General features: G+C 43.1%; 1 protein-coding gene across 1 annotated transcript in view; it reads left to right on the top strand.

Moving 5' to 3' along the window:
- Window positions 1–3,078: 3,078 nt before the first annotated feature.
- Window positions 3,079–12,352, top strand: part of PolrMT (mitochondrial RNA polymerase) — a 45,360-nt gene continuing 36,086 nt past the window's right edge. Inside the window, exons 1-8 of the mRNA XM_089573820.1 lie at window positions 3,079–3,322; window positions 3,480–3,593; window positions 3,925–4,118; window positions 5,067–5,471; window positions 6,434–6,553; window positions 7,247–7,405; window positions 9,248–9,316; window positions 10,638–10,739. Of these exons, the coding sequence (XP_089429946.1) occupies window positions 3,166–3,322; window positions 3,480–3,593; window positions 3,925–4,118; window positions 5,067–5,471; window positions 6,434–6,553; window positions 7,247–7,405; window positions 9,248–9,316; window positions 10,638–10,739 (1,320 nt within the window). The 5' untranslated portion in view covers window positions 3,079–3,165. The remainder of the gene's footprint in view (window positions 3,323–3,479; window positions 3,594–3,924; window positions 4,119–5,066; window positions 5,472–6,433; window positions 6,554–7,246; window positions 7,406–9,247; window positions 9,317–10,637; window positions 10,740–12,352) is intronic.

Genomic DNA, 12,352 nt, shown 5'->3' with positions numbered 1-12,352 from the left:
TTGGTCCCGAATGTCCAAAACATTTAAATGTCATTCTTCCCGCGGAGCTTGTAAATTCGCGTCCTTTTTCAGAGCAGAAGGTTGGAGGCGGAGAATGGGAACTCAGATCTGACATTAAAGTTCGCCTTCTGCTCGACGGCGTCATTCGTTCGTCGGCTTGGTACGAACATGACAACTATCGGGGGCATACTTCTGGGAAAATGATGGAGGGTGTGGTCGGGGAAGGAGGGATGCTCTGAGCTCCCTGTCTCTTATTAACACCGCCACCACCGCAGACACGCCTCGTGAGTTGAAGATGGAATGGTGAAATAAGCGTTTGGAGGTTGCAGACTGGCCATAGCAGAACTTGTGGGCACCCATGCTCGAACACCTCGCTTTTGCCCGCTTGCGGACTCTACTGGCCTCCATCGAACTCCCACTACGACAGCATGATATACGTATTGCTTTGTGTGCTGACCAGTCATACTTTCACCGCGGCGTATACTGCGAATGTAAAGGAAAAATCGTTTGGCGCGTGGACGAAAATGATTAGATTTGAAAAAAGTGTCAGCTAGCACTTAGAAAGATACGTTCAGCGGCTCTTCTATATGAAACGGCGTAACACTTTTGTTGGCTATACCTCAGTGACCCTCTCCACCTCCTCCTTGACCCTCTTTGGCGAACGTACGTAACATCTTCCTGAGAAGAGGTGACCGCTGTTACGTAATGTGTGCATGAAGATACGCATGAAACGAACAAAACCATGAACTTCCCCTGTACGTCACCACGCAGTGCTGTGCAGTACTACGTTTTTTAGACACGGAACATTCAAGCAGTAAGAATGTGTTTGTTCGGAACATTTCCGTGCGTTACAATACAGTTACAATTCACTTAATCCGCCTTTGTGTACTTGACAGCTGCCACCATCTGTCGCATGCACCTGTCACTAACATGAACTGCGTATGAGCAGTAAGTAGGAGCTGGCGGTTTCATTTTCAACCACTGGAGCTGGAGAAGAGGCGCGCATGCCCGGAGCGGCCTAGTGTTCAGGAACAATAGAGCGGCCTTGTGAAAAAAGCGATCTCTGAACATTTACAAACAATACATGGATCATATTCTGTAATGCGCACAGGACAAAAAATCTTTATTAAACTATGCGAAAAATCAGCTTGGGCTTTATTGTATCATTGAGGTCTCCAGAAAAAACAAAGAAAAAAAAACGAGGAAAACGAAGCCTCAAAAAAGAGCATTCGTGATGCCTTCGTTGTGATTGATGATTTCTTTGCAGTTTTTAAAAAGATGAACGAATCAGAAATAAAGTGTCCCATGAAAGTAAACTTTCAGAACCAGAATCAGTTTACTGGAATAAAATTAAAATATGAAGTGGACAAATTTATACAGAAGGTCGGTCCGTATGAGTGACTGTACTGGGACCTCTAATTCTTTAGCACGCTTCTCTGTACACTTTAATTTATTTCGACGGCCTTACACGAGCGGACAAAATGCCATTTTCTATAGCAGTGTGGTCCATCTGGCCGCTTTCATAAATTTCAACTCCGAAATTTGGAAATCGTCCGGACCATTAGCTCAAGTGCATAGCTGAAGTCTTCATGTGACTTGAGCCTTTAGTTTCTTCACTTATCTCAGAGAACTCTGGTATCAACCAGATCTGCATCGGACCACAGACACAGCTTCAAAGTGTTTCTCGCATTATGCTTCTTCCCACGTTCTCAACAATCCTCTGGATGTCGTCGTGGGCTAACACAATAAGGAAGTTCAGTGTAGTTTTAACTGCGGTATCTATAAAACCGGAATCAACTCCTGTCAGGACGGTGATCTGCCCGAGATGAAGAATTTGAAAGTCTCTGAAAGTTGTTTTGCCGGTAGCGTCGTCAAGAAGCATCTCGAGACGCCACTTCAAGGAACCGATCCGGAGTGAGATGTTTGCGATATCGGTAGCCAGAGGCATCCCAACCTGAAGAGAGAGTAGCAGATCCCTGAAGCTGGCTTCAAACGCAAGGCCGCTTTCGTTTCGAGTTCCGAGAGCCGGTGACAGCTTTGATAAAATGCCGGCCCTGAAGACTTGAGGGATGACTTGAATAGTCGCGTCTGACAACGTGACCACTGCGTTCCATTCTTCTAACGGATTCTTTCGTGTTGGCAGGAGCTGGGGTTCATGTGCCGCGGCTGGAAAAGAAAAACGCGCGGATGAATAGTGGCCATCGCCTTTTTGTTATCGGTTATGTGTTTTAGAGTGAGGCAGAAAAGTACATGGTGCCCGTATTGACACAAAATGAAATTCAGAGTAATGGTCATGTACTAATTAGTGCGCAAGTAGCGGAAAAAGCCCCTGTATGCTTTCACTTCCCTCCCCCCAGGAATGTGGTCGCCGTCACAGAAAACATGAATCACGGCGGCCCCCACCCGTCACTGAAAAACAAAATTTCACCTATGCCACAGTGCTACGCACGCAACTGTGTTTTATTACCTGCGTCAATACAAGCGAAGAGAACTGAAGCGAGTATTTTGACTTTCAAGATGGGAAGAGTGCAGCAGTTCATTGCTTCGCAGACTTCGTGAGAAACGCAGAATTTTGTAACCGGAGGTCATGTTGTTCCGTTACGGCTCATGAGTCAACCTGTAAATATGCGAATTATCAATTAGAAGCTGTCATTGCGGCCCCTTATTGCTGTAAATCTATGAATACCTGCTATGTTGACATACTCCTCTGTCCCACCAGTGTGCCGTGGTCTTCTTCTTCTGCTTCTATCTAGCTGTATAAAGAACATGATGCCCGGTTGGTACGACTGCAAGAGCTTTAGCTCAACCCGCTCACTGTCTACTTAGTGCATGGAGGAAGTCATGGAGGAAGGAAAATACTCTTTTTCCTTCCTCCATGACTACAGTGTTCTAGAAGGGGGTACTAGAACACTGTATCCATGACTGTATCCATGAACACTGTATCCATCCCCCTTCTAGAACACTGTATCCATGACTTAGTGCATGAGCACAGAGTTGGGACGTCCGCTTTCCGGAGTTCGCGTTCTGAATCATGTCTGAACTTGTCGCGTATATGCTCTAAGCTAATAGGACAGCCCCATCGACATCTCCACTAGTTTAAACATGGCTGCGCCCTTGTAGTTACTAAAATGTGCTGTTAGCAACAGCTCGTGAACCCCATTTGTAATGTATAACTCAGCTCTTAGACAGTGCTCGCAGGCTTGTGACCATCTGCGTTCGGTGCGGAGACTTCTTTGGACACTTCGTTCTGGCAATAACGCGCAGGGTAGCGCCCGCTGTGAAGCAACCGCGCGGACTCTTGTGGAACATCGCGGCACGAATGGTAAGTTGTTTCATTAGCATTCAGGCTGAAAATAGACAGTTCTGGATGTCTCCAGAGTCTGATCACATGGTTTTGATATGCTCTGCGATGATTAAATCTAGGAATCTATTGTATTAAGTGCTTATTTACTCATGTCACCTTGCTGCCGCTGCTGCAGAAACGAGCCAAGCGATGTGTTACGCAACGAGTGCAGAACCGTCACTGAAGCCAAAAACGAGGAAAACGAAAGTTGGGAAGCAGAGAAAAACGCAGTACAAGGAGCTGATGAAAGGTATGCTGATACCATTGTCGTGTTACGTGCGTATGCGTTGCTTTGCATCACTTTTCGCCGGCATGGGCCTCAACACTTGTGCGCAAAAAATCGAATAAAAATGCTTCATTGTCGCGCGTTGCGCCGTGAGATTTTTGAGCACAAGTTAATATAAGTACGTTTTCGTTTGTCACTTCCTTTCTTTCTTCACTTGTGATGGCGTATTGTTAGCTTAGTGGTACACTGCAACTATGTAATGCATTGCGTGTTTTTGTCAGCAGCTGAAATGTGGCCGGAATGTCGCAGAGCATTCATATACCTCACCAAATTTGAACGTTTTTATTTATTTCAGTACTTGAAGCCCACAAAATGAAACTGGAAGGAATTGGCCAGCCACCAAACGGAAATTCATATCATAGGAGGGAAATCATACTGACTATTCCGTCGACATGTAACGTAATATCACTACCCAGCAGCTGTGCTGGCTGCACTGTCACTTGTGAAAAATGTGCATGCAACGCCGAAGTGCACAGTGAGGGCCGTTGTGTAAGTGCATTGCTTGTGTTTTCTTACAATAAAGTTGCATAGAGAATTTTATTAGTGTGTCGAGATTTGTAGCGCCATTAAGCACTCTCTAAATTTTTAATGTGAAGAAGTGTAAAGCATAATGCGCATTGTAAATGGTTTTCAAAGTAGTGCTTTCCAGTAAAACTCCCTTGCATGTCATATTTTTTTTACCTATTAAGAATGCAGATATTACGTACAACTCCACATGATCATGCATTTAAATTTCGTATTCTCTTCATTTACTCCTTTCTATGGAGACTATTTTCTGTGCTGTTTTCTGAGAAAGCAGTTCGTGCTAACTGCTTCATAAATTGATCCAGTTGCTTTCATTAGTAAAGCATATAACATTTATTTTCCTAGCTCATTTTAATTTGAGTGCTTTTAGTGCCTGCTCCATTTTGTCCTAATCTTACATTACGAGGGATTCATCCTTGATGATGTGTTTTTAAAGTATAAGCCATGGTTTGCAGTATCTTCAGGCTGCTTCACAGGACACCAAAAATAAGCAGTTGGCATATGCTTCCACAGATGTGCCTGTCGTCCTGAGATGGCACAGGGTCAGTCACACTAAGCGTGAACATGGCTCCACATGGCTGTACACACGCAGAGCACCATTGGAACCAAGCCAGTAACAAACTCCTGCAAAGGGGCAGATGACACGAAGCACCACGCCGAGGTTTCCCTTCTCATGCGCCACTGTGTATTGATTCATGAACGGGTTAGATGCTATGGCATTTCGTGGGTGCGTGGCCACGCGGAGCCGTGTTCCCTCTAAATGTGACTGACCCTGTACATAGAGTGGATGAGTGACATACACTACACACACCATTACTTCCTTGAGGTTGCAAGCTTATGAGTTACTCTACATAGCACATTATCAACTAGACTGACAACTGCAGTGTTCATGTAATGAAACTGTTCATGCAGAGTCAAGTCGCTGGAACTGTGGATGAACCCATGGCATCAGACCTGAAGCAGTTGTCAGTGCCTTTATGTAAAGAGGAAGAAGATCTGCTGGAAATCCCGGCTGACATATGTTTTCCATCATCCGTGCTGCCCTTCTCTGCTGATGCGGCTGAGGCAGTGCACTTCGACAGTGAGCTGATGGAGGATGACCGGCATGAACCGCTGGATGAGTGCGCTGCCACAGAGTCTGTCATTTTACCGGCGCCCTCTAAGAAGAAAGCACCGCCTGATACTCTACGGCTCAACGCTTCTCAGCAGGACAAGGTAGCGAAGGTGAAGAAAGCAGACTTGGAAAAGCTGGCACAGGAAATGCAGCTGCGGATGAGTCTGCGGGCTTTTGTGGAAGTGTGCGTGCATGCAAACCTGGTGAGCATCATTACTGTCATTAATTAATGATTAGTTCCCACCTTCATTACTTGTTTGCCGTGCTTGCTTTTTATTTATTTATGAGGCTCTGAGGCAGCACAGAAATGTCCGATTGCAGGGACTCTGTAAAATTGTCAAAAGTCCTAGCAAATTAGTTTTTCAACAAAAGAATAAATTAATGATAGCAACAGATGTCAAAATGACGCTGTTATGTTAAAAAAAAAAGAATTGCTAGCCTTTGCAGTTGTTTTATATGTGATGTGGAAACAAGATAACAGACAAAAAATACTGGTCTGCTGCTGAGGGGAGGTTATTGCTATAAAAATTAGTCATTATATGGGCAATTGTTTTTCAGTAGTTTTTCAGTAATACTGCATGTGTAGCATAGCGCTATCTTAACCTACACAAAGTTAGCATTGCTGTACAGTATATTTGCAGCTCTTGCAGCTTGATTCCTGCTTTGCTCAAGTGTCTAATATATCAGTTTTCCAGTTTGCGAGCTGCTGGTTGTATGGAGGTACATAAATATTTTTTTTTTTTTGTAAGGCATGGATTTTAAAGCCTTGGGAATGAATAGATTTTAAGTTTCACAGCGATGTTTGCTTTGCCTTTCATTAAATTTGGTGCTTAAAGTGTGCATTATGGCACCTCTAAGGCTTTTATGGTTTTATGTGTTGTGGTAAATGTTTTCATGGGTTGTTTATTACTTACCATTGCCTTATGTTGTTTGGGCTCAAATTTTCTTGGCACTCAAAATATAATGATCATTTTGTGGCACAGTGTGCATGTTTCGGAAATTATTTTTTGTACATATGGGCAAGCCTTATTTTTTTAATTATTTTATTTAAAAGCGGAGCACTGTGTACCACACCGAAGTGATTCAGTTTTGTTCTTCTCTGCACCTTCCGTATAATCTTGCTTTGTGTGTGCTACACGTCGACGTTTGTCTATTTGCTTTTCAGCTGGATCAGGCCTTTTCCGCACTGCACTTTCACCGGCAGAGGACCAGGGAGCAGAAGAAAGGCATCACTGTAGTTGATGTTGGAATCTACAATCGCCTCATCAGCGGTTATGCAGCCAAGGTGAGCATGCACGTACATCACGAACTGCTTTGCGTCTTGTGTGCTGTCCGACTGTTGCAGCAATGAAAGCTTTTTTTCTTTTTTTTGCAACTTGTATTGTGTGACATGTGACCCCTCTTTTCTTCTTACTAGTCAGCAGTAAGAATACTTTACACTGCAATTACTGCATAGCACAAAAAATTATGAGAACGAATAGTAACTGCGCAAAAAGGACGGGACAAGAGAAAGCGAACCACACGGGACAAACGCAGACAAACAACTAACGCAGACTAAACTATTTGTGGTTCTCTTTCTCTTGCCCCGTCCTTTTTGGGCAGTTATTATTTGTTCTCATAATGTCGTACCAACTAGCCCCTCACCACACTCTTCTAGATAGCATAGAAAAGACAGAGTACTAATGATTCAGCCTCATTAGTACTCAGCCTCTATTTTTGTAGCTTTAAAAACCACGGATGTGCGCTATATGGCATAAAGGTAGTAAAGGAGTTGAGTACTGAGTCCCATATGTTTGGTACTAGTCTTTCTTTTGTTGTAGCTTCTTTCGAATTAACTTTGCTTTGTACGCCAGGGAGGTTCTTTGCAGTGGTTGTTAAGTTTTTAATTGTGGAACTATTTTACACGTTTTATTTATTCCTCATTTGTCCTGCGTCTTTTCTTTTTTGTGACGTATACTGTACTACTTCTGGCATGCAGGGAAAGCTGTCACGTGTACAGGAAGTAATTCGCACCATGGACCATGACCACATCAAGCCAAACGCTGCCACGTTTGCAGCTTTGCTGGAGTGCCACACACTACAGGCCAACTTCTCACGTGAAATTGCCGAGAAGGTCTTGCAGGAAATGGAAGAGCATGTGAGATAACATTCGCAACTTTCGTTCTAGCCAACTACGTGTTTGTGTTGCTGTTCATGAATAGCAGCTTAAAAGTATCCCTCAAGAGGAAAGTACGTAATAGTCGTTGTATCTTGCCAATATTTAGAAACTTTGAAATTAAGCTGAGGACAACTCAGTGAGCTATGGGACGGAAAATGATAGGTATACTGTTAAGAGACGGGAAGAGAGCTGAATTGGTTAGGGAAAAAAAATTGAGTTAATTGAGTTAATGATATTCTAGCTGAAATTGAGATGAAATGGGCATGGGCAATGCATGTAATACAAAGGGAAGATAACCGATGGTCCCTTAGGGTGATGGAACGTGTTTCAGAAGAAGGCAGACCTAGCAGGTGGCTGCAGAGAGCCGGGTGGGTGGATAAGATTAGGAAAAAAAATTGAAAATTAGTTTCTGAGAAAGGAAATGGCGGAGTATCTGTCTCGCATCTCGGTGGACACCTGAAACGCACCTTAAGGGAAGGGATAAATGAGGGAGTGAAAGAAGAAAGGAAGAAAGAGGTGCCAGAGTTTGGGGGCTCCGGAATAAGTTCTACCACCTGGGGTTCTTTAACATGCACTGACATCACACAGCACATGGGCGCCTTTTACGTTTCACCTCCATCGAAACGCTGCCGCCACGGTTGGGTTCGAACCAGGGAACTCTGTCTCAGTAACTGAGTTCCCTGACCACTGAGCCACCACGGCAGGTAAGGGTAAGATTAGGAAGTTCACAGAAATAAGGCTGTACCTGGCGCAGGACATGCCCAATTGGAAGTCACTGAAAGAGGCCTTTGTGCCACAGTGGACAGAGTTAGGCTGCTGATGACTGTGTGTGTGTGTGCGCGTGCGTGCGTGCGCAGAGCTGTCAGCTATTTGGCATAATTTTTGGTTTCACTAGCCACCACTGGTTCTGAACATGTGTTTATCAGTTTTTAAATACTACTTTTTTTTTTCTAAAGTATTTGTAAATGGTTCAGAAAGAATTAAGCACGGCGAACCGCCTTTCTTTGGCATTTCAGACTGTTGACATCTGCTCATGATATATGAAGGCGGCTTTTGTTTGTCCACTGAAAAAAAAAAAATGTTTTGTTGGCTCAGTAGCTATAGGGTTTGGTTACTGAGCACAAGAATGTAGTATTTTGCTTTTTCGTGGGAGTGAAATGGAGGAATGAAGAGATTGTAGATTATCAACTTTTTTTTTTCAAAGATTCACACTGTGGTAGAAACCCTGGAAAAAAAAGACATATTATTGCTGATGAAGATATCTGTCTCACTGTTATGAGAAATATTAATTATTGTATTCACTGGTTGGCATAAAAAGCACCCTATTTGGGAATCAAGGGTGCTAATTTTGCTGGAAACAAAGAAGTCATTGTTGGATGTAGTACAATCCTAAGAAGGAGCTGTAAGTTTGCTAGGTGTATAATTGTGTACATAACTAATGGGTGCATAGCAAATGGTGTCATTTGCACAGTTGTGTGCATAGTGTCTGAAGGGTACAACTGGTTAGTGACAGCTGTTATGTGGCACTCAATGCTGCCTGTGCTTTCATCAACAGTGGTGGGTTGTAAACACATTTTTAAGGAGTTCTTGAGGTTTTTTGAAGGAATGGTTCAAGAACTGTTTTTTTTTAGGACTGTTCAGGTTTTTTTTCCTATTTGTGTTTGTTTTTGCGCTTCAATTTGAAATTTCCTGAAGTGCATGGATGCGTTGTGTTCAAGTATATTGTCAGTGCGCAGGAGTCCGAGGCTCTGTTCTGGTGTGTAAGCGTTTAGCATTGTTTTGCTTTGTGACTTAATCTTTGTATGTTCTTGCTTTCCCCAGGGCATTTCTCCTCAGCAGCTGTTCACAGATTGCAAATTTGTTGGAAAACAGCGGGAACGTGTGCTTGAGGTAACTTATTTTCATTGTCTGTTCTAGAATCTTTTTCTTAGCCAATGTGATGTGTATGAGTGTGCCTAACAGAGTTCTTGAGGTTGGTTAACATTTCCGTCGAGGTGGACTTGCTAGCCACATTTTGTTGTGATGATTCGTGCTGGCAACTGTGTGGGTTGGAGTGAGCCTCTAGTGCGTTTGTATTGAAATTTTTTTAAATTTGGTGTGAATCTGAAGGCTTTCTTCGTGTCTTTATGGTTGTCAAACGGTTACAGGCACAAAATTCTACCATCTTCTCTTGACCGTTTGCGGGCAATCGTTTGTTCACAGTCGCTGTACACAGTCCACCAGGCTAATGGGCATGAAGGCAACTGCACCCAATTTTTGTTCTCGGTAAAAATCGACTGTTCGGTTGTTTGTGGCTGTGCTGATGTTTGTTCGGCATTTATTGGCAGGAAAGTTTGATATGAAAAGTGGAGCATTTTTTTTTCCTACCAGTGGATTTGAACTAGCGACGTCAATAATGAAAAGGTCTGTTATCACTGTTTAGAAATGAATGGCACTGCAGCCTAGCTTCGGAGATCTGCGTAAAAACATGCTATCGCAGTTTGCGTGTGAAAAAGCCCAGTGGTGGTGATACCTGCTCTTAATTTTTTCTTGTCTGTTCTAGCTTATAAAAATTTGTTTTCTGTGAAGGTGGCCTTTTAGCTGTCATCATGTGGTTTCCGTTCTTTTTTTTTTGTAATGAAATTCCCTGATTGGTCGACAGAGGTCACATGGCTTTGTGATGTCATCACAATCTGCCCACCATGACAGGTGGCAACCTGGCTGCTGGGTTATGGACCTCCAAAATTTGGAAGTTGGCCCACCCCCCCAAAATTCCAAAGGACCCCTGAAATTTTGGAAGTAGACCCACCCCCAGAAAATGGATTGAAGTGGATTAGTGGTGGATTAGTGATGGATTATGGTGGATTAGCTGGTGGGATTAGTGTAATGGAAGGTACTAGAACATTCTAGAAGGTAATGACTCATGTATATCGTATGATGGCAATGAAACTGGTTTCAAATGTAGTTTTGGTGAGAAAATCTCGGGAAGAACATTAGGCGATCAGTGTGAACACCTTAGCAAGCAGCCTAAAGGTTGTTGCATTTTCTTTTTTAAGAATCTCGATAAGAAGTCTCCCAAGTTTTTTGTCATTACGGCACGGTTATAAATCTGTTTAGGTCAAATTCATTTTGTCCCAGCATCCCTGTAGTAGAAATAAACTGTATTGCCCAAAATGAGTTCCTGTGACTGGATTTTTTTGCAACACAGAAACCATTGTTTTCTTTTTTACAGGCCATTCACAAGGTGATCCCTGACTTTGAACCAGCACCAGTCTCATTCCCAGCAGCTTACAACTGCAAGCTCTTGCGGCGCCTCAAGTCACAGAAAACGGAGGTAAGCGTAGTTTATTTTCTATGGTATAGAAATGACTGAGGGTGTACAGGAATGAAAGAAATATTTAAAACTGTAGGCCAAACAAGCCAGACAGTTTAATTAATACCTTCTGTTGAATTACTGAACTAGAGTGATAATGTAATAAACATTCAGTAGTTTGCTCTGTGTTCGTCGTCTTTTTACACTTTTTCTTCCAGCATCGAAAGTTTGTGTAGCATGTTTTGTTGGCATTGTTGGACATTTTCACAAATGCCGCCAACAGTGAAATGTATATTAGGTCCCTTGCCTTTCCCTCAGCAGCAGTGCCATGCATTGAACTTCCTCTCTGCCGTTATGCACGGCATTGGACATTAAACTAACTTAAAACTGATTGCTGTCCTGCTTGAAATGTCTGTACTCTAATTCCATCACCAGTTATTTTTTGGTCTTTTTTTTTTTCAGCTATTTTTTACCATTTTTTTCTTCCATCTTTCTTTCCCTTTAAGCCAGCTACAGTGATGGTGCAGTGACTGATGTTTGGCTGCTGAGCCCAAGATTGTGGGGTTGAATCCTGGCTGGATGGGTGCATTTGGGTGTGAGCGAAATTTGAAACCCGCCTATAAATGATGTCAGTGCATGTCAAAGAACTCCAAGTGGTGAAAATTAATTCCACTACAGGCACGCATTGTAGCCCATGGGCAGTCTCTGGACGTCAGATCCCATGTCAGTGGTCTCTACACGCTGGCTAATATCTGGTTTCTTTTCCTTTTTAGAAATCCTTCTTTGTCTCCCTTTAAGCTAGGATTAATTACCGTATTTTCTGGTGTATAAGACGCACCTGCCATATATGCAAGCTGTCACTGAAAAAGTTTGTATATAAGACGCACCCGTGTATAAGACGCACCCCAGTTTACCCAGTTAGGCTAGTGAGGCTTAATTAAACACGCTTGCGCGACTATCGCGAAATGCACCGTACCTGTGAGCAATTCTTAAGCAACGCTAAGTGATCGAAAAAGGCAAAACTCACGCCATACCCGTCCACGTTTTAGCAAAAAAGAAAGAAAATCGATACAGCTTCCCATATGTCCATAACATTTTATTTCTACTTGAAACCTTCGAAGTCTTCATCTTCAGATGCGCTATCAAAAGGTTCACCCATTTCTGGAAGCAACTCGGCTGAAACATGCACTACGTACACGGAGCAAAAAAAGTTGCAAAGGGTGACTAAAAAAGAACGCCGGCTTGTCTTGACAATGGCGAGAAGCGCGATTGTCACCATCTTTTGGGGCTTCTCATTACTTTTGCTTGGGGCCTCCGAAACAGCCGCGCGTTTGTGATCCCGGAAGTCGTCATCCCCGCCGTTTCATGATAAAGATCACCTAGAATGTCGCGCACGGCGGTCCCGGTATAGAAGTATTAACCGTGTTACAACCGCGTTATTGGGAGTGATATTTTTTAGGTGAAAAAAGCTTGAGCATGAACCGGAGTAATCGATGAACTCGCAAAAAAAAGATGAAAAATTCACATATAAGACGCACCCTTGTATAGGACGCACCAGCAAGATTTTCGAAAAAAAGCCGCGTCTTATACACCGGAAAATACGGTAGTAGTGTGCATCCTCTTATTAGCATTGT

Source organism: Amblyomma mixtum, chromosome 2, assembly GCF_055824585.1.
Source record: "Amblyomma mixtum isolate Tamu chromosome 2, ASM5582458v1, whole genome shotgun sequence".
Classification (NCBI taxonomy): domain Eukaryota; kingdom Metazoa; phylum Arthropoda; class Arachnida; order Ixodida; family Ixodidae; genus Amblyomma; species Amblyomma mixtum.
This window is presented reverse-complemented; position numbering and strand designations above follow the sequence as displayed.